Source organism: Pinus tabuliformis, chromosome 8 (genome assembly GCF_031772625.1).
Source record: "Pinus tabuliformis cultivar Carrire ecotype Pingquan chromosome 8, CPIR1, whole genome shotgun sequence".
Taxonomy (NCBI): Eukaryota; Viridiplantae; Streptophyta; class Pinopsida; order Pinales; family Pinaceae; genus Pinus; species Pinus tabuliformis.
In genome coordinates, this window is record NC_142294.1 from 2,076,591,652 (window position 1) to 2,076,614,921 (window position 23,270).

General features: G+C 39.8%; 1 protein-coding gene across 2 annotated transcripts in view; it reads right to left on the minus strand.

Annotated features, from left to right (window-relative positions):
* ABCC13 (multidrug resistance-associated protein 11) overlaps positions 1–23,270 on the minus strand; it is a 547,614-nt gene that overhangs the window by 187,126 nt on the left and 337,218 nt on the right. For both annotated transcript variants that reach the window (XM_089375024.1, XM_089375023.1), the window contains one exon: positions 892–1,014. In XM_089375024.1, coding sequence (XP_089231150.1) covers positions 892–1,014 — 123 coding nt within the window. The remainder of the gene's footprint in view (positions 1–891; positions 1,015–23,270) is intronic.

Sequence of the window (23,270 nt, forward strand, 5' to 3'; positions counted from 1 at the left end):
AGTATTGTATAAATTCACTAATGGGTGTTGTATAAATATGTTGTAATAGCAGCAAGAGGTGTCAACTAATAAGTTTCACCTTCAATGGACCTTAATTGAAGGTTATTTGTGGGTGAATTCATTTATGAATCCATAAAATAGTAACCAATTTTTATTTGCTTTTGTATATGTGACCAGTAAAAACAAAAATAAAAATAAAAAGAACATAATATATCAATTAGGAACTTGTTCTCCACATATAAAACAAAAGTGCAAATAAGAATGTTTTATAGTGATCGAAAGAACTACAGCACTAATTCTGATCCAGAAAATGAAAGGAGAAAATAAATCACAAACATAAAATGTGTTCAATATTGAATATATTTATATTTTAGTAGTAGGAGAAAGACAAAATATAGAGATTAGAGGGCAGCTATCTTGGAGGGAATGTTTTCTAGGGTAAAATTAGATAGTTGGCTGATCCTATCATGAGGTGATAAAACAAGGTTAGTTGGAACATGCAATGTTTCTGTTATATACAAAATAAACAATAAAATCATAAATAATAAAATTAAGAGGTCATGTCTAAAAAGATTATGACTATTCATTAAAGCGCATCTTACGTTATATTTAAGCCAGCAACCCCTCATTGTAACAACATCTCATTCATATTCTAAAGGGTGGTTTGGTCTATAATCAGATTCACTCAATAAGTTCAAAACTATGTTCTCAATATTTCGATCCTGACTGATCATTAAGGATATGTAGTAAGCATCAAACCTTTCTCACAAAAACGATTATTCATTTCTATGCCATTTACATAAGCAACGTGTAGTCATCATTTACAATATAAGATTTTGATTTTAGGTTTTCATATATTAATAGTATGAAAAAAGTAAACCCCAAAACTACCTGTTTTGTAAATGCTCTTATAGTTGAGGCACCATCGAGTGCTTCTGTGAAGGATGTGTAAATTGGTGAGCGAGACACACTATCCAATCTCCGCAGCTCACGTGATGTTGCTCTGTAATAAACCTACAACCATGGAAGGTGAATGTATTGAAATATTTAATGCTACATAAAATTCATGATCTTTTCTCACAATTTATTTGATGAATATGATTATATAGCATTGTTAACATGAAATGAAACTAATAGAGTAGGCATGCTTTCTGAAATTAAAATAAAAAACCAAAAAAATTCATTTTTTTTCCATTTTTCTCAGTATCTAAAGCATCCACAAAATAAAATAAATGCATTTACACATAAATATGAAAAAAGAACTAATATATAAGATATGTAATGTGTCTAGTGCTACATCACGCATAATAGTGAATTATGTCCTTAATCTCAAGTCCTAACTCAACCTCAAAATACCAACAAAAAATATAATAATGTATCTCATATCATGAGTCATATACAGTGAAATGAACCACTAAGTAACTAATGATTTCCTCTACCCCTCTTGCAAGAAAATGTAATAGCTTTCCCTCTAGATGAAGAAGGCCTTGGGGCTAGAATTGGACTCTAATGTCCTCTAGAAGCTGAAGAAGTAGGAGATAGAGGAGGCAAACGATGTCCTCTACTGGTGACCATCGTAGGTGGTGTCACCTCCTCCTCCTCCTGCTTCTTGGGTTTTCCCCCTTGGGGGGTTTTGCCTGGCTTGGAGCCTAATTTTGTGTGTTTTTTGTCTCTTTGTGATCTTCATGTTTTGTACTTTTTGGTACTTGCTTGATGAAGAAAACATAAATTTAATAAGAAGCCAACAAGCATCCACAAGTAATTATCAAGTTAAGATAAATCGATCCTAATCTATTAACATTTCGGTTTCTTGAATATCAACACCTACGCCCTTAGAGAAGTATATTGGAACAAACAAGTGAAGTGTTGTGACTCTTGGACCTATTGAACCAATTTTGTCACAAGTTGAAGGAAGCAGTTGTGCAAATTTTTTTGAAGTTTAGAATCATCAGCCAACACTTTGATGTATCATTGTAAACCCAAATTTTGCAAATTGTAATGTAAAATGACTAGTATGACCGTTAATTTTGTAACAACACTTAGGTAAGCCTCTGATTTTGGCGACGAATTTCATCCTATGAGGTTTTTTAACCTCATCGCATGATTTTTGTTTCTAAACACGGATAATCAGAAGAGTTTTTTTCCCTCCAACTTAAACCCCAAAGCTAGAGTGAAATTTAATGACAAGACCTTAGATAAGTCCTAATGTTATATCGAGTCTTTGTAAAAGTGATTTGCGAATAATTTAAGCTATTTGGCTAAGTTATCTTATTACAGATCATTTGTTCTACTAGATCGTATTATGTCGCAGAAATGGGTAAATATTTTGAGGGTCTATAATGAATGTGTATTCCCCCTCTAAGGGTTGAATTTGTTGTATCTGATGTAAAAAATATTTTAGTGCATGGCCCTCATACTTAAACACCATGGCTAAAATGTTTGAGGGTGGAAAAAATAATTAACCCTCTTTAGAGTCAATTAATTAATATTTATGGCAAAAAAATAATCTAAGCCAGAAAATTAATTAATTTGAAGTCAAAAAGTAACTATAGAGAAATTAATTTCTCCAAGTGAAAAAATTCGTGGGTCAAGAAGAAGTAAACTTTTGGAGGTCCCCCACCAAGGCAAAAATGGATATTTTAAGAAAAATTGAGCCCTTGGACCTTGGTGGTTAAGTCAAAAACAATTTTTTGAGGAAATTAATCCTAAATATTTATTTTTGGATAAATAAAAAATGGTTTTAAAGAGAAATTGGAAAATTCCTCAAAAATAAATATTTTTGACGGTGGAGATTAAAAGATTGTAATATTCCTAATCAAAAAATTTATGTTGATAGAAAAAACATACAAAACAATTCAACATAAAAAATTTCAATAAACACCGATAAACAATAAATGTTTCCAAACACACCAAAATGGACAATTTTATTATATATAATTGTTGGAGTACAATGTGAAATAGAAAGAGTGCACCTGCGCTTGCACAAGGCAAGTTACAAGGCTCAGGTGGTCGATATATCAATGCCCAACTGTTGTAGGAGTTTATCTACCAGAAATCTGCATTGGCCCAGTAATTTTGCAATGCTGGTTGCGTTGAGACCCTGATTTGACCCCTGAAATCTACCTAGAAAATTCTAGAAGAGTAGATTTGAGATCCCTGCCAGAAACCCAGAAAAACCCAGAAAGGGTTTTCTCTAGTTTTGATGCTCCAAAATTGACCCCAAATTCCCAACACTTCTCCACTACCAGTAAATTTCGGCCTGCAGGAAATTTTGTCTTACAACCCTCCAAAATTATGGAAAATCTCCCTTCTAACTCCCACACAACAACCCAGCTCCAAATACCACTAAACAAGACCAACCACAAAAACTCCCTCTCAATTACTGTGCAGGCCTGCGCAATGACTATGTAGGCTCAACAAGAGAATTTCATATAGGAGAGATGGGCTCACTTCTGCTCCACAATTCCCTCTTCTCCTCCAACAAATTCTACAAGTAATGTCTAACAAATGATGTGGCTTCTAATTCCCCGCACCAACTCCCCAAAGGATAGCGTCTTCAGGGTCTTCTTATTGAGGGTCCTGTAGTTAATGCACATGCGTAGTGTCCCATCCTTCTTCTTCACCAACACCATGGAAGAAGCGAAGGGACTCGAGCTAGGCCTGATGTGTCCCAACCTCAGCAGCTCCTGGATGGCCTTCTCTATCTCATCTCGATAGGCTTTGGGGAGCCTATACAGAGTAGTGATGATTGCATTCAGTCCATCCTCCAACTCAATAGTGTTCTCAAATCCATGATCTGGTGGTCTGTGTTGATTTGGGGTAGCATCGGATGTGCTCTAGCCATGAAAATTGGTGGAGAGAATAAAGCACATGAGATCTCCAAGACCCAGAAACGGTTTGGACAAATTGTACCAAGTTTGGGAGATATTAAAATAATTAATATTTTTAATGGAGTTCCTAAGTCTAAACTTAAGAAAAATAAAATATTAATGGGTATTAATATAAAACTGGGTTATAAGGTTCCAAAAAGTTATGGATCAAGCCAAATCTAATCTTAGCCGTTGATTAGAGATTTAATCTCGGCGGTTGATGGACCAACGAGAAAAGTATAAGAAGCGGCTTGAGAGTTAGTTGGAGAATACACCAGAGTGATCAGTCATTCATTTTGCCAGAGCGGGGTTGCTAAGCAAAGTTGAATCAGTGATCAGCAGCGAGGGGTAGTGAGTATGAGGCAGAGAGGCAGAGACAATACTAAGAGACTAGCACAGAAGCAGGGAGAGCGAGAGCAGCAGTTAGTCCATGCTATGCAAAGCCCAACAGAGCCCCGCAGTGACAGTGTAGACGCCAGAGGGACTGTGTCATCCATGCAAAGGTTGCTGGAGTGAAGCAAAGGGTCCCAGAGGCTACGCAATGCCTCAGAGGTTTGACGCAGAGGGTCCTGGGGTTGACGGAGGTCAGCAGAAGGCTGATGCAGAGGCCAGAAGGGCCAGCGTGTTGATTTGGGGCAACATCGGATTTGCTCTAGCCACGAAAATTGGTGGAGAGGCTAAGGCACATGAGATCTCCAATATCTAGAAAGGGTTTGGGCAGATTCTAAACAGTTTGGGAGATATAAAAATAATTAATATTTTTAATGAAGACCCTAAGTCTAAAATTAGGGAAAATAAAATATTAATGTGAATTAATATAAAACTGTGATAGAATGGTCCAAAAGTCATGGATCAAGCCAGATCTAGATCTAATCTTAGCCGTTGATTAAGGACTTAATCTCGACTGTTGATTTGTCAACGAGAAAAGTATAAGAGGAGGCTTGAGGGTCACTTGGAGAACACACCAGGGTGATCAGTCATTCTATTCTCTAAAGCGGGGATTTTGCTAAGAGAGATAGAATTAGTGATCAGCAACGAGGGGCAGTGAATACAGAAGTAGAGAGGCAGAGAGGGTATCGGGAGAATCAACGCAAAAGCCGGGAGAGAGGGACGCAGAGCCAACTAGGGCCCACGCAGAAGCAGCCAAGAGTTGCGCAGTGCCTCAGAGAGCTAGCGTGGGTGATGCAGAGGCTCTAGAGGTTGATGCAGTGCCTCCAGAGGTTGACGCAAAGGGTTATTGGGCTGACGCAGGGCTAGGAAGGGCTAACGTTGGGGTTTTCGTGGGACAGATTGGAGGGAACTGTCAAATTGTTCATCCGAGCTTTTAGCCGAAATATCTACTTCCGAGTAGAGAGGTACTACTGCTAAGATTATTCTCTGTTGGGTGAGTCAGTTTGGCACCCAGATGGTATTCGGAAACTGCATAATAATAAAACTCTCAGATAGTTGCACTGATTTTCCCGCATTGGGTTTTTCCAAGGACATTGATCCAAAAACAACGGTGTCACTTGTGTGCTTGTTTTGTTTCCTTCAATTGATGATCTGTAATGTGTTGAGCATGTACTTGTATTTATTTCCAGTATTTACATGGTAAATAACTTGTTAATTAACAGAACAAATAGGTAGGGATAAATCAGTAAAGTGCATGAAGGGTTTCTAACGTGTCAGACTTAGAAATTCAAACATAGCACTGAGCTTCAGATGTGCCAGAGAGGGTTTCATGAGACAGATTTTCTGAATACCTATTTCCGGATATAGAACTATTGTTGCCGTGTATTTTTCTCTGTCGGGTGACCCAGTTAGGCACCCAGTTGTACTCAAAAAGACTGCATAAAAATATAACCCCAGAATAGTTGCACTGGTTTTCCCGCATTGGGTTTTTCCAGGGACATTTGTCCAAAAATAAAAGTGTCACTTGTGTGCTTGTTTTCTTTCAATTGATGATCTGTAGATGTTGTTACTGTATTATGTTTATTTTGATATTTAAATGTATTAAATAACTTGTTCGAGTTTAAACAAGTAAAAGAAATAAACCCATAGAATACAAATTAATTTTCTAACATATAGACTTAGAAAATTCAACATGGTATCAGAGCGTGGTTGTAGATCACAGGAGAACTGAAGGCATCAGCTGAGCAGAGCATTTGCAGCAAAATCAGTTGTCCCGAGTGACAGTAGCTGATCCTTGCAGAAGCGACAGAGGAAGGGTTGACGCAGAGGGACTACATCATCAATCTGGGCCAGAGGGAGGTCAGCACAGGCTGAGGAGGGCAGAGAGAGGCTCATGCAAAGCCACGCAGAGGCCAGGAGGGCTGACGCAGTTGGCTAAGGGAGTTGTTTTGTGTTGATTTGGGATAGCATTAGATGTGCTCTAGCCACGAAAAATTGTGGCAAGGCTAAGGCACATGAGATCTCCAATACCCATAAAGGGTTTGCGCAGATTCTAAACAATTTGGGAGATATTAAAATAATTATTATTTTAATGGAGTCCCTAAGTCTAAACTTAGGGAAAATAAAATATTAATGTGAATTAATATAAAACTGTGTCAGAATGGTCCAAAAGTCATGGATCAAGGCAGATCTAATCTTAGCCATTGATTAGAGACTTAATCTTGGCTGTTGAATTGTCAACGAGAAAAGTATAAAAGGAGGCTTGAGGGTCACTTAGAGAACACACCAAGAGATCAAGATTTCGACTTTCTGGGGCTGGCTTTGCTAAGAAAGTTGAGAGAGTGATCAGAGTTGCAACTGAGGGGTGGTAAATACAGAAGCAGAGAGGCAGAGATAGTACCAAGAGAATCAGCGCAAAAATTGGGATAGAGGGATGCAGAGCCAGCCAAGGGTTCACGCAGAGCCAGTCAGGGCTCACGCAGAGGCAGGCAAGAGCTGTGTAGCGCCTCAGAGGGCCAGCGTGAGTAACGCGGAGGGCCAAAGAGAGCTGGTGTAGTCCCTCGAGGCTGACGATGGGGTTTCGTGGGAAGATTGGAGCTGTGCAGCTGCCGGAGTGTCTATTCGAGGTTTTCGCCGGAATATTTGCTTTCGAGTAGAAAGCTACAACTCCCGAGATTATTCTCTATTGGGTGAGTCAGTTTTGGCACCCAAATTGTATTCAGAAACTGCATAATAATCAAACCCTTAGATAGTTGCATTTGTTTTCCTACATTGGGATTTTCCGGGGACATTGGTCCTGTTGACCACTACCGGTCAACTACCCATGCAGTACCCCCCCTTTTTCTTTGCGAAAAGGGGCAGCACCTGATTGACATGTCCGTGCCATCCTACAGTCATCAGCAGTTTCATCATTTTAATTGTAAACCCAGTTTGCATGTATGAATTGTAAATAATCCTAGCAGATATGAGTCATGAATGTAAATTGCCTAGGTGGACCTAACTTTCTAGTGGTAATCTACGTCTCGGAAGGTTTTTCGTCTCACCGATCCATGATCAGCAGAGTTTTCCTTCAACCTGACCCCAAAGCCGGGATGCATTTTGTCATTAGAATTTTAGGAGAATCCTAGTGTGTTAATCTACTAGATTATAGTTGTGTCACAGAACTGGGTGGTCTATGAGGGTCTATGATAAAGGGGTTTTCCCCCTTAAGATGTAAATTGTAAAGTCATGATGTAATGTGTCTTGAGGGTTGGAAAATGTTTTAAATCCCCTCATGAGTCCTAAGTCCTAGGTCCTAGGTGACGTTTCCAAAGGCTTAGTTCGATGATCCATTTAAAAGAATAAATAAAAGTTAAAAAATTATAAAATGAAATAAATAAAAAATAATAAAAAATTATAAAATAAAGCAAAACCCCTAAATAATAAAATAATAATATTTTGAGTGAATGCATGCAAAATATTATTTTTAATAATAAGTTAACAATTTCGACGGATGAGATTAAGAGATGTCTTGATCCTCATCGACGGTCGAGATCATTTCGACATGGATCACTCGAACTAGCTGTTGGGATCATTTCCTTTAAATAGGGTGCTAGGGGTCTTTTCAGATCAATTGGATCTGTGAGTCTGGTACTGAAAAAGCTCTCTTGTAATCTGTTTTGTGGTTAATAAAAGAAGACTTTGGGGTCCAAATTTAGCTGGTGTTACTCTCTGGAAATGCTGTGAGATTGTTTAATTTTCTGCTTATTTTATTTTTCAGCCATTAACAATAGCTTATTGTAGAGTACTATGAGCACAGGTATCTTGCTCACTTGCTAGGGTTTGAGTGTTGTTACGGTTTCTGAAGTAATGGCAGGTATCTCCATTACTTTTTGAGATCTAGCAGCATTTTTTCCCTCTTTACTGATGGTTGAAGTGAGCTGTGCAGGAAAACTCTTACTGAAGAAGAATTGGTGGGCGTTTGGGGAAGTTCTCGGCTGAACCAGCCAACTCCCGCAAGCATTTTTTGCTGAGCCCAGTTGGATTTGATCCTGGGTCTATCATTCAGTTTATTTTTTCTAATTTGCATGAGAGATTTTCTGAAGTTCTTCACAGTGAAAACCTGAAATTTTTATTCTTTAAAAATATTTCTGTTCTTATTGCTAAATCTGGCTGTTAAGGGGCCAAAATTCTGTAAATTAATCAAGCTGATCTAGAGTTTCAAATTTTTGCTTTATACAGTTTTCATTAGAGTTTTGTCTCTTTTGCTATGAAACCGGATTCGTCCAAAACCCTGGACGAATCGCGAATCGGACGAATCGGACACGATTCTGTCCTGACACGTGTCATGATGGCAGGACTCGTCGTGTCCTCTTGTGGCACGTCGTGTCCAGGGGCGTGTTCTAAATTCGAAAGCGTGTCACGATTTTCCTGTCGAGTCCTGGTTTGCGGATTCGTTTTCGGATCTGCTGCTAGGTTAAAAGTTAAAACTTAAAAGGGGCGTGTTACTGTTACTTCCAGAAGTCTTAATTGCCATCAACTTATGAAACCATTTGATCTTATTTCCTCAGTTCACGAGTTGTGAACCATATGTATCTTTTGCGTTAAAATTCGATGAGGAATGAATCATCTGGAGCTTATATTTATAGTCATTTTGATTGAATATGAAGGGACACATCGAGTTAGATAAAACCGACTTGAGGGCAGACTTGCAAACAAATCATGATCAGTGAGCACTTGAATGTGATCAAGATGTTCGACGTTTCTGTGAAACCCGCACTTGTTGTTGCACGTCTGATGGACGAATGATCGTGTGGGTATTTGGGACCACAAATGACATGGTGACCACTGAGGAGTGGGATCATCGTGGATGTATTGACGTGGATAGGTAGGGACATGGATGAGCGTTGACATGGGTGTGTGGGGACCGTTGGGTTAATTATATATATGCTCAATATATGTTAATGTCCAATATATATGGTAAATTTGAGAGTGGGGACTACACATTTTTAATTTATTGTCGATTTATATTATATATTTTATATCATATAAATATAACATATAATATATTTATATTTGATATAAATATATGTCTACTAAATTAAAATTTGTGTAAGAAATATGATAATATTTAATTTTTAATATACATATATATATATATATATATATATATATATATATATATATTTTTAAATATATTATATATATATATTTTTTAATAAAATAATATATAACGTGTCCTGTTCTGGGGGGTCAGCGTGTCCCGAATCCGACACCACGAATCTCGAATCCTACGTGTCCCGAATCCCCGTGTCAGGTGACTTAGCTCTTTTGCAATAACAGGTACGCGTGATCTAGAAGTTTTCGGGGTTTCATCAAACAAGTTTTGAGTCAGCCGTCGAAGAGCATTCCTAGAACTGGATCGTCGATATTACTTGCATCACAAGAAATCGAAAAAAAAAACAGTGGAAAGCCCTCAGCGTCACACGGAGTCTCACTGGTTTCGCAAAACGTCAGGAAAATCCACGCGTTTTATTAATCATCGCTGGAGAATCGTGACTGTAAAGATCACCGCATTGGTTTTACCAAGTACTCTGCAGCGGCAGCAATATATACAGTTAATCTGCGGGTTGAGAATTCAACCATCCTTGTCAGTCCCGCCGTCAAGGTGCAGTCCGTGAATAAAAGAAGAAAAACGAGTTTTATTTCTGCATCCAGCATGAAGGAGTTCTCAATGGAACATGTATCTTGCGGGGAGGTAAAAGGTAATTTTTGTTGCGTGGGTTAATCAGGCAACGTGAGCTATCCGCCCTATTCAAAATTTGAGCCGGATAATTTCTGCAAATCTCAAAATCGTTTTACATTGCCGCTGTCGACTATATCTCTTTGGGAGATTTTCGATCTCTGTCATTTATGCACTTTTGATAGCGTCCCTCCTCCTCACCATCGGGCCAGAACTTTCAAATCCTTTGCTCAAAAACGTGCCTAGCATTCCATCACGTCAGGGTTACGTCCTTCGTCCGAAACTGCAGCTCCAAATCATAATTCATCACCGTTGTATGAAGCCCAAACGTCCCACGGGTTTTGGCGTAAGAAAACGTTCACACCACCGGCTCAGGTAAACTTTTCACACACCAGCAAATTGAAGCAGTTCAATGTAATGCCCAGGTAATATCAGATGTCTGACGTTGAAGAATCGCAGTAAGGGCTCAATTTTTGGGTCAGGTATCGTTTTAGTTAACGTGTATTCGATTTTGTCTAACTGATGGTCACGTAGGTTCAGTCCTCTGATTCCGGCGTAGCTTTTGATTTAGAATAGATCGTAGGCTATAGCAATAGATTTAGGATTAGATTTTAATTTATTTTTTTTAGTTTAAGTTAAATTTGATTTCATTTAGTTTTGTTCTATAAATTTGTTTTTTGTTTCTTTTAAAAATATATATGAAAATAAAATAAAAAAATGTGATTTTGCCTTTTTCATTTTTGACTTAGGTTTAGAATTAGATTTTAGATTTTTTTTAAATTTTGCTTTTAGCTATAGTCTTAACGTTTTCATAGTTTTAACTTATGATTTAAATAGACTTTGATGTTTTAGATTTAATATAAGTTTTAGTTAGATTTCGTTTTTGTTTTAATTAGATTTTAATTTTAGAGTTTTATAAATTTAGGATTTTTTAAATTTTCTTTTTTTTTATAAAAATAATAATAATTTTTAGATTTAATCTTTTCTTAGTTTAATGTTAGAATGAGATAGAAAATTTTTTTAGGTTTTCATTTAGTTAGAATTTTTTTTTTTTTTAATTTTTGCTAAAAAAGAAAGCATAATTTTTTTTTTTCTGGGAAATATTTTTGCCAGTTTCAGTCTTGCCTCGGGAGCTTCCTATGTTTCATCTTTTATGCTGAGGTTGAAAATTTTAACGTGGGAATTAGTGTTTAATTTGATTCAATTTTCATCTGATGATTAATTGCATGAATGTGGCCTCTTGTTGTTATTTTACATGGTTGTTCAAAGCACTTTATCTTTCGAAATCTTAATTTGCTGGAGTATCACTAAGTCATTAAGCATTTTTCTCATTTGATAAAAGTTAATGATAAATGATTGCTCCTAATGAGATCATATTTCTGCAGCATCTGGTAATTAATCGTTTAAACATTAACTCCACAAGGCACTGGTCTTTTAACTTTTAAATCCTTTTAGTGCTTATCATATCGTGTCTCCCAACCAATTGGTCGACAGTTGGTCTTCGTCATATCATAGGGTCTACCCCCCTTAGCCGCGGGAGACAGGCTTAAACGGAGGGATTGGGGATCAGGGTGACAGCCCCCGGTCTGAGCGTTGTCGTGTCAATCTGCGCGACAACATATTTTGGCGCCGTTGCCGGGGACACTTTATTCTCGGTGTTTCAACGACAATCATCCTTCTCATTTCTTATCTTTTCATCTGGCCCAGCAACGCCAACATTTTTGACGCCGTTGTCGGGGACAGAGTTTTTCTGTTCCTGGAGTTTCATCGACATTCATCTTCTCATCTTTCTCATCTCTCATTTGAGCTGGTAGATTCGACCTTTGGGGTTATCATTTGGATATTTTATTGCCTTATTTTTTCGTCATATCATCAGCATCTTTTCGGTGTGTTTCTTGTTTGGGTGGTGACTCCATTTTCTCATTTTTCCCAGACAAGAAGCCTTCCTCATATCTGCTTGTGATTCCTTTTTGGATCTTAGAATCAGATTCATTGTTCAAGTGGCGACTCCACTGCTTTCATCTATTCATTTTCTTGAGCAGATATCTAGTTCTATCATCATTTTAATCCCTATCATTCATCATGGATTATTCATTTAAACCATGTCGTTTTACTGAACGTCTCCATGATTTTCCGGAAGAGGCCATTTCTAAATTACCTATTTTCTCGGGTGGTGATTCAATCGTTGTTAGAAGACATCTAGGCTTGTTTACTTGCATAATGATCATATATTGTAGACCCCCTCAGTTTAATCATGAAGATATCAAAATGCGTCTATTTGTCCTTTCTTTAGAAGATGATGCTTTGAATTGGTTTAACAATTTTCCTAAGGATTCTTTCACTTCTTTACAAAACATTTTCAATGCTTTTAAAGATAGATATGGTTATCCAAACAGCGTGTCTTCTGCCCCTAAAATTGTGCAAAAGAAAGAAAGTAATCTTATAAAAGATACAGCTGTTGAAGAAAGTTTTCAAGATCAGAATGTGTCATCCACCGAAACTATCGCAGACCAAAGTCATGATAGTGGAAAATCAGGGACAAACGACAATGAAAAGGAAGAGCAAAGGCAAATTATACAAGATCTAATGACGCTGGTGAAAAATATGGAGAGAAATCAAAATAATTGCATTAATGATGTCAAAACTTTATGCACCCACCTGGAAAAATGTAATAGGGAGATGGAGATCATGCAAAATCAGCATACTAAAGAAATTGAGGCCATGAAGACTAATCATGAAACAGAGATTAGATTCATGCAAAGCAAAATGTCAGGCTTAGAAGAAAATATGATGACCATGAAAGCTGATCATGATAGGGAAATTGATTCTATGCAAAACAAGTTATTAACTATGGATGAAGAAATGACTATCATGACATTCAATCATAATAATCAGTTGGCTAACATGCAAACAAATCATAGAGAAGAAATAAATTCCATGCAGCATTGCTTGATGAACATGAAGGAAAAGAACGATAAAATAATAAAAGACATGGAAGAACATCATGCCAGACAAATCAGTGCTATAAAGGCTGAACACTCTAGTCAGATGGATGCCATTAAAATACAAGCTCAAAAGTTTCAACAATGGTCAAAGGATAAGAGAAACCAGGGGACATCAACAGAGCAGGAGCCTTCTCATTTGTTGCAACAAGTTCCATCTTATTATGAGGAGGTCATTGATTCGATTGAAAGGTGGTTAATTGAAGGTGATCCAGATAGACTTAAAAATGATAAAGATCAGATGCAGGATAAAGAAAGACATATCACGCATACTTCATCTGATAGTTTTGAAACAGAAAGTTCCAGGTCATCAGTAATTCAACCTGCCACAAAGAAAAAGCGTAAGAGAAAGAGAATGAGACGAAGATTTGATGCATCAGACGGCTGCGAGCAGCTTGATTTTCGGATAGGAAAAAGTCCTACCATATGCAAAATTGGACATGGCACATCCGACAAGCAGCCGACAGATTTGCCTAAAAGCAGGCAAATGCTCAGTATACACTATATTGAACACATCTGATGCCATGGGGCATCCTTTGTATCGTATTTCTAACCCTACTCCTTGTTTTTTCCGCATTTTTATTTCTGTTTTAGGATTAGATTTACTTTTATAGATAGTTAATAAATGAAGAGCTTTTATTTATCCTGTGCTTAATGTATATGATGATTTTTGGATGGACGCTACTTATTTTTATGTTGTATGGATGCAAATTCTAGATTCTCACATTCCTACAGAGCAGCAATGTGTCCCCAAGTAGAGCCAGATGTTGACCACTACCGGTCAACTACCCATGCAGTACCCCACCTTTTTCTTTGCGAAAAGGGGCAGCACCTGATCGACATGTCTGTGCCATCCGACAGTCATCAGCAGTTTCATCATTTTAATTGTAAACCCAGTCTGCATGTATGAATTGTAAATAATCCTAGCAGATATGAGTCATGAATGTAAATTTCCTAGGTGGACCTAACTTTCTAGTGGTAATCTACGTCCCGGAAGGTTTTTCGTCTCACCGATCCATGATCGGCAGAGTTTTCCTTCAACCTGACCCCAAAGCCGGGATGTATTTTGTCATTAGAATTTTAGGAGAATCCTAGTGTGTTAATCTGCTAGATTATAGTTGTGTCGCAGAACTGGGTGGTCTATGAGGGTCTATGATAAAGGGGTTTTCCCCCTTAAGATGTAAATTGTAAAAGTCATGATGTAATGTGTCTTGAGGGTTGGAAAATGTTTTAAATCCCCTCATGAGTCCTAAGTCCTAGGTCCTAGGTGATGTTTCCAAAGGCTTAGTTCGATGATCCATTTAAAAGAATAAATAAAATAAAAAAATAAATAAAAATTAAAAAATGAAATAAATAAAAAATTATAAAAAATTATAAAATAAAGCAAAAACCCTAAATAATAAAATAATAATATTTTGAGTGAATGCATGCAAAATATTATTTTTAATAATAAGTTAACAATTTCGACGGATGAGATTAAGAGATGTCTTGATCCTCATCGACGGTCGAGATCATTTTGACATGGATCACTCGAACTAGCTGTTGGGATCATTTCCTTTAAATAGGGTGCTAGGGGTCTTTTCAGATCAATTAGATCTGTGAGTCTGGTACTGAAGAAGCTCTCTTGTAATCTGTTTTCTGGTTAATAAAAGAAGACTTTGGGGTCCAAATTTAGCTGGTGTTACTCTCTGGAAATGCTGTGAGATTGTTTAATTTTCTGCATATTTTATTTTTCAACCATTAATAATAGCTTATTGTAGAGTACTGTGAGCACGGGTATCTTGTTCACTTGCTAGGGTTTGAGTGTTGTTACGGTTTCTGAAGTAATGGCAGGTATCTCCATTACTTTTTGAGATCTAGCAGCATTTTTGCCCTCTTTACTGATGGTTGAAGTGAGCTGTGCAGGAAAACTCTTACTGAAGAAGAATTGGTGGGCGTTTGTGGAAGTTCTCGGCTGAACCAGCCAACTCCCGCAAGCATTTTTTGCTGAGCCCAGTTGGATTTGATCCTGGGTCTATCATTCAGTTTATTTTTTCTAATTTGCATGAGAGATTTTCTGAAGTTCTTCACAGTGAAAACCTGAAATTTTTATTCTTTAAAAATATTTCTGTTCTTATTGCTAAATCTGGCTGTTAAGGGGCCAAAATTTTGTAAATTAATCAAGCTAATCTAGGGTTTCAAATTTTTGCTTTATATAGTTTTCATTAGGGTTTTGTCTCTTTTGCAATAACAGGTACGCGTGATCTAGAAGTTTTCGGGGTTTCATCAAACAAGTTTTGAGTCAGCCGTCGAAGAGCATTCCTGGAACTGGATCGTCGATATTACTTGCATCACAAGAAATCGAAAAAAAAAAACAGTGGAAAGCCCTCAGCGTCACACGGAGTCTCACTGGTTTCGCAAAACGTCAGGAAAATCCACGCGTTTTATTAATCATCGCTGGAGAATCGTGACTGTAAAGATCACCGCATTGGTTTTACCAAGTACTCTGCAGCGGCAGCAATATATACAGTTAATCTGCGGGTTGAGAATTCAACCATCCTCGCCAGTCCCGCCGTCAAAGTGCAGTCCGTGAATAAAATAAGAAAAACGAGTTTTATTTCTGCATCCAGCATGAAGGAGTTCTCAATGGAACATGTATCTTGCGGGGAGGTAAAAGGTAATTTTTGCTGTGTGGGTTAATCAGGCAATGTGAGCTATCCGCCCTATTCAAAATTTGAGCCCGCTAATTTCTGCAAATCTCAAAATCGTTTTACATTGCCGCTGTCGACTATATCTCTTTGGGAGATTTTCGATCTCTGTCATTTATGCACTTTTGATAGCGTCCCTCGTCACTATCGGGCCAGAACTTTCAAATCCTTTGCTCAGAAACGTGCCTAGCATTCCATCACGTCAGGGTTACGTCCTTCATCCGAAACTGCAACTCCAAATCATAATTCATCACCGTTGTATGAAGCCCAAACGTCCCACGGGTTTTGGCATAAGAAAACGTTCACACCACCGGCTCAGGTAAACTTTTCACACACCAGCAAATTGAAGCAGTTCAATGTAATGCCCAGGTAATATCAGATGTCTGACGTTGAAGAATCGCAGTAAGGGCTCAATTTTTGGGTCAGGTATCGTTTTAGTTAACGCGTATTCGATTTTGTCTAACTGATGGTCACGTAGGTTCAGTCCTCTGATTCCGGCGTAGCTTTTGATTTAGAATAGATCGTAGGCTATAGCAATAGATTTAGGATTAGATTTTAATTTATTTTTTTTAGTTTAAGTTAAATTCGATTTCATTTAGTTTTGTTCTATAAATTTGTTTTTTGTTTCTTTTAAAAATATATATGAAAATAAAAATAAAAATGCGATTTTGCCTTTTTCATTTTTGACTTAGGTTTAGAATTAGATTTTAGATTTTTTTTTTAAATTTTGCTTTTAGCTATGGTCTTAACGTCTTCATAGTTTTAACTTATGATTTAAATAGACTTTGATGTTTTAGATTTAATATAAGTTTTAGTTAGATTTCGTTTTTGTTTTAATTAGATTTTAATTTTAGAGTTTTATAAATTTTCTTTTTTTTATAAAAAAAAAAATAATAATAATAATAATTTTTAGATTTAATCTTTTCTTAGTTTAATGTTAGAATGAGATAGAATTTTTTTTTAGGTTTTCATTTAGTTAGAATTTTTTTTTTTTTTTTTTAATTTTTGCTAAAAAAGAAAGCATAAATTTTTTTTTGTGGGAAATATTTTTGCCAGTTCCAGTCTTGCCTCGGGAGCTTCCTATGTTTCATCTTTTATGCTGAGGTTGAAAATTTTAATGTGGGAAATGGTGTTTAATCTGATTCAAATTTTCATCTGATGGTTAATTGCATGAATGTGGCCTCTTGTTGTTATTTTACATGGTTGTTCAAAGCACTTTATCTTTCGAAATCTTAATTTGCTGGAGTATCACTAAGTCATTAAGCATTTTTCTCATTTGATAAAAGTTAATGATAAATGATTGCTCCTAATGAGATCATATTTCTGCAGCATCTGGTAATTAATCGTTTAAACATTAACTCCACAAGGCACTAGTCTTTTAACTTTTAAATCCTTTTAGTGCTTATCATATCGTGTCTCCCAACCAATTGGTCAACAGTTGGTCTTCGTCATATCATAGGGTCTACCCCCCTTAGCCGCGGGAGACAGGCTTAAACGGAGGGATCGGGGATCAGGGTGACAGACCCCGGTCTGAGCGTTGTCGTGTCAATCTGCGCGACAACAGGTCCAAAAACAATGATGTCACTTTTGTGCTTGATTTGTTTCCTTCAGTTGATGATCTGTAATGTGTCGAGCATGTACTTGTATTTATTTCCAGTATTTACATGGTAAATAACTTGTTAATTAACTGAACAAGTAGGTAGGAATAAATCAGTAAAGTACATGAAGGGATTCTAACAGTTAGACTTAGAAATTCCAACATGGTGTCAAAGCGTGGTTGTAGATCACAGGAGAACTGAGGACATTAGTCAAGAAGAGCAGCAACAACAGAAAATAGCTGTCCAAAGTGACAAAAGTTGTTCCTAGCAGAGCAGCAAGGAAGAGGTGATGCAGTGCCTGCGTCATCAAGTTCAAGCCAAGACGAGGCAACGCAGAGGTTGAGGGAGCCAAAGACATGCTCACACAGAGCCACAAAGAGGCCAGGAGGGCTGACGCAGTTGGCTAAGGAAGTTGATTTGCCGATGCCAGGATTGCGCAGAGCCTAGAAGCTCTAACATTCAGTTTGTTGGGGTTTAGGAGGCTGTGGGTAAGTTGCAGAGTGGAGCTGGTGGGGTATTGTAGTTAAAACCGTACCTAACAAGGCACGACCAAGGAGGAGGGAGTTGCTACCGAGGATTTCTAGCCGAGAAATCTGGATCAGTGGTGTAGTTGCACTAACGATCAGAGTGGGGGCATCTCGACATTGCCAGAAGGATTTCCAGGAGGGAAATGGAGGCTCAGAGGGCGTCACACCAAGAAATTCCAGGAGGGAAGTAGAGGAGCAGCGAGATGGTAGTGAATGGGGTAAGAGACTAGGACAAACTGGATGGAGCCTCAAACTTCGTGGTCTAGAAGTTCAGAATCCTATCCGTTCTAGAGAGGAATCGTGTCAAGCACTTCGCCTTGAGGACAATCGCTATCCCAGTTAACCCAACTGATAACGACAAGTACGAGGAGACAATGGCAATGGGCCAAGAGCATGATCCTTGACGGGGTCAAGGACCATGTAGTACCACATATTGCCGAAAAGGACACGGCAAATGAGATGTGGGAGGCCCTAAAGAAATTGTACCAGCATACTTCTGTGCAGAGAAGGATGTTACTAGAAAATCAACTGTGCTCATACCAAATGCAGAAGGGAGAACAGATCGACATCTTCCTCGGTCGATTGAAGGAGATCTGGGATCAACTGACTTCCATAGGGGCCACGCTGGATCAAGAATTCATGGTGAGAATAGCCCTGAACGCAGTCTCAGAAGACTAGGAGGTGTTTGTCCAAAGCATACCGGGCACGGTGACCCTTCTAGATTGGGAAGAAATGTGGGCTTCTCTTCACCAAGAAGAGATTAGAAGGCTGAGCAAGGCGGGAAGCAGCGACAAGGGGATCAGAATCAAGAAGGAGGAGGAGGTGGATGCTGCCCTAGCATCTGAGGGAAAGTAGGAGAAACGGAAGAAGAAGGACGTCTCCAAGGTCAAATGCTTCCACTGTGGAGAGCAGGGTCATTATGCGACCCAGTGTCCAAGGAAGAAGAGCAAGGGACAGGCCTTCGAAACCAAGGTTGCACCAACAAGGGCAGAGAAGGAAGTGGAGATAGACGATGACTGTGCCATGAGTGCACACACACCACTTGAGCGGAAGTTGGGAGACATCGAGCTGTAGTCAGACGAACTACAAGCGATGAGGGGCAGGATCCTTGAGGTACTCAGCCTCTTGGATTAGACCTTGCTACGAGAGCCCCGAAGAGGAGTAGCAATACTGGCGGATGTCAATATAGACGGATGCGAATGGAGCGACAGATGGAGCTACAGTGCAGGATTCCCAGGACAGCGTGAGGCAGCAGTGCAAGAACCACATGAGTTTGTACTAGTGCAAGATGGCAGAGAGAGGAGTGCAACGGTGCGAGATGCAAGGAGTTGTTGCAGTAGCGCAGAGGGCAGAGAGGGAGCACTTGTCAGCGACAGAGGAAGCTTCAGCGTCATGGGTGTCTCTAGCCTGACAAAGATGTCAAAGTTCGGAGATCAGTTACTTACTTCTCAGTAACTGGTTTGCAGTGCAGTAGTTAGCAGTGACAGTGCTATGGGCAACACAATGCAACAAGATGAGAGGGAGTTGTAGTACGAATGCAGTAGTGGCAGTGGCAAGGCCATGTGTAGCAATATAGGATGCAGCAGTGCAGATGATGGGCAGCAAGCCTAGCATCAGCACAGGAACCGATGCCGTAAGATCGGGGTGATACTCAGTGAGGAGTATTGCTAGAGCACAGTCTTCGCTAAGAGGAAGTGTTGATTTGGGGTAGCATTGGATGTGCTCTAGCCACGAAAATTGGTGGAGAGGCTAAGGCACATGAGATCTCCAATACCCAGAAAGGGTTTGGGCAGATTCTAAATAGTTTGGGAGATATTAAAATAATTAATATTTTTAATGGAGTTCCTAAGTCTAAACTTAGGGAAAATAAAATATTAATGTGAATTAATATAAAATTGTGTTAGAATGGTCCAAAAGTCATGGATCTCTTATCTGTTGATTAGGGACTTAATCTCGGTCGTTGAATTGTCAATGAGAAAATTATAAGAGGAGGCTTGAGGGTCACTTGGAGAACACACCAAGAGATCAAGATTTCGACTTTCTGGGGCTGGGTTTGCTGAGAAAGTTGAGAGAGTGATCAGAGTTGCAGCTAAGGGGTAGTGAATACAGAAGCAGAGAGGCAGAGATAGTACCAGGAGGATCAACGCATAAGATGGGAGAGAGGGACACAGAGCTAGCCAAGGGTTCACGCAGAGCCAGCCAAGGCTCATGCAGAGCCAACCAGGAGCTACACAATGCCTCAAAGGGCCAGCATGAGTGATGTAGAGGTCTAGAGAGAGCTGACGCAGTCCCTAGAGGTTGACGTTGGGGTTTCGTTGGACAGATTGAAGCTATGGAGCTACAGGAGTGTCTATCCGAGGTTTCAGCCGGAATATCTACTTCTGAGTAGAGAGGTACTACTGCCGAAATTATTCTATGGTGGGTGAACCGGTTTTGGCACCCAGATTGTATTCAGAAACTGCATAACAATCAAACCGTCAGACCACTGCACCAGTTTTCCCACATTGGGTTTTTCCGGGGACGTTGGTCCAAAAACAACGGTGTCACTTGTGTGTTTGATGTGTTTCCTTCAGTTGATGATCTGTAATGTGTTGAGCATGTACTTGTATTTATTTCCAGTATTTACATCGTAAATAACTTGTTAATTAACATAATAAGTAGGTAGGAATAAATCAGTAAAGTACATGAAGGGTTTCTAACAGTTAGACTTGGAAATTCCAACATTTTGCCGGTGTCGGGATTGTGCAGAACCAAGACGCTCAATCCTTCGATTGCTGGGGTGAAGGAAGCTATGGGCAGTTTGCGGGAGCGAAGCTGGTGGGGTAATGTGGTTAGAACAGTACCTAACAGGGCAAGACCAAGGTAGAGGGAGTTGCTGCCGAGGCAGATTTCTAGCCAAGGAATCTGGATCAGTGTTGCAGTTGCACGGACGAGTAGAGAGGGGCAACTTGAAGTTGGCAAAAGGATTTCTAGGAGGGAAATCGAGACTCAGAGGGAGTCTAGAGGAGAACTTCCAGACGAGAAGTAGAGAGACTCAGCAAGAGTCGAACCGAGAAATTCTAGACAGGAATTAGAGAGACTCAACAAGAGTCGAACCGAGAACTTTCAGACGGGAAGTAGAGAGACTCAGCAGGAGTCGAACCGAGAACTTCCGGACGGGAAGTAGAGAGACTCGGAGGAGTCGACAAAAGAGCAGCGAGATGGTCGTGAATGGGCTGAGAGATCAAGATAGGTTGGACAGAGCATCCAACTTTATGGTCTGGAAGGCCAAGATCTTGTCCATTCTAGACATACATCATATCAAGGGCTTTGCCTTAAGAGTGATGGCTATCCCATTTGACCCGTTAGCTAATGAAAGGTACGAGGAGGCAATGGCTAAGGCAAAGTGTATCATCCTTGATGGGGTCAAGGATCATGTGGTCCCACATATTTCCGAGAAGGAAACAGCAAAGGAGATGTGGGACATTTTGAAGACATTGTACCAGCATACTTCCGTGAAGAGGAAAATGCTCCTGGAGAATCAGCTAAGGTCATACCAAATGCACAAGGGAGAGTAGATAGATGTCTTCCTTGGTTGGTTGAAGGAGATCCGTGACTAGCTAACTTTCATAGGGGCCACGCTGGATCAAGAGTTGATGGTAAGGACCGCACTAAATGCAGTCTTCGAGGATTGGGAGACATTTGTCCAGAGCATACTAGGCAGGAAGAGTCTTCCAGATTGGGAAGAATTGTGGGCGGCTCTTCGTTAAGAAGAGATCAGACGGCTGAACAAGGTCGGGAGTAGCGGAAAGGGGTCAGGATCAAGAAGGAAGAGGAAGAGGATGCGGCTCTAGCATCTGCGGGAAAGCAGGAGAAGAGGAAGAAGAAGGACCTCTCCAAGGTCAAGTGCTTCCATTGCGGGGAACTGGGTCATTTTGCGAACTAGTGTCCTAGAAAGAAGAGTAAGGGTGAGGCTTCAGACTCAAAGGTAGCGCCAGCGAAGGCGGAGAAAGAAGTAGAGGAGGATGATGATTGTGCCACGAGTGCTCAAGTGCCCAAAGAGAAGAGGTGGGGAGACATCAAGATGTAGTTAGGAGGACTACAGGAAATGAGGGGCAGGATCCTTGAGGTACCCAACCTCTTAGATTATACCTTGCTACGGAAGCCCCGAAGAGGAGTAGCAGGACTGGCAGATGTGGGTAGACGAATGCAGAAGAAGCGACAGAGAGTACTACAATGCAGAAGTCCCTAGGCAGCACGAGGCTAGCAGGCTACAATGGTGTGAGATGCACGGGAGTGTTGCAACGGTGCAGGATGGAACAGAGATGTGTGCAACGGTGCAAGATGCAGGGAGTTGTTGCAGCAATGTAGAGGTCAGTAGAGGGAGCACTTGTTAGCGACAGAGAGTGCTTTAGTATTGGGAGTGTTTCTAGCATGAAAGGGATGTCATAAGTTGGGTGGACTAGTTACTTACTTCTCAGTAACTGAGTTGCAGTGTAGTAGCAATTTGCAGTACCACGATGCAACATAATGAGAGGGGGATGCAATGCAGATGCAGTGTTGAGAGAAAGGAACAGCAACAGCATGGATGCAGAGGGAGCTGCCGTACGGATGCAACAATGGCAGTGGTAGGGCCATGGGCAGTAGTACAGAGGATGTTGGGCGGGGAGGCCTAGCATCAAAACAGGTACCGGTGTTGGATAATCAGAGTGATGCTCAGTGTGGAGTATTACTAGAGCACAACCCTCACTAAGAGGGAGTGTTGATTTGGGGTAGCATCGGATGTGCTCTAGCAACGAAAATTGGTGGAGAGGTTAAAGCATGTGAGATCTCCAAGACCCGAAAATGGTTTGGACAAATTGTACCTGGTTTGGGAGATATTAAAATAATTAATATCTTTAATGGAGTTCCTATGTCTAAACTTAGGAAAAATAAAATATTAATGGATATTAATATAAAACTGGTTTAGAAGGTTCCAAAAGTCATAGATCAAGCCAAATCTAATCTTAGTTGTTAATTAAAGATTTAATCTCAACCGTTGATGGACCAACGAGAAAAGTATAAGAAGAGGCTTGAGGGTCAGTTGGAGAATGCACCAAAATGATCAGTTATTCATTTTGCTAGAGCAGGGTTGCTAAGCAAAGTTGAATCAATGATCAGGAGCGAGGGGCAGTGAGTATGAGGCAAAGAGGCAGAGACAATATTGAGAGACCAATGTAGAAGCAGAGAGAGCGAAAGCAACAGCTAGTCCAGGCTACCCAGAGCTCAGCATAGACAACGCAGAGGCCAGGGGAACTGCGTAATCCATGCATAGGCTGCTGGATTAACATAGAGGGTCCCAGAGGTTGCGCAGTGCCTTAGAGGTTTGATGCAGAGGGTCCTAGGGTTGACGTAGGTCAGCAGAAGGCTGACACAGAAGCCAGAAGGGCAAGCACTGAGCTTCAGTTGTGCCAGAGAGGGTTTCGTGGGACAGGTTTTCTGAATACCTGTTTCTAG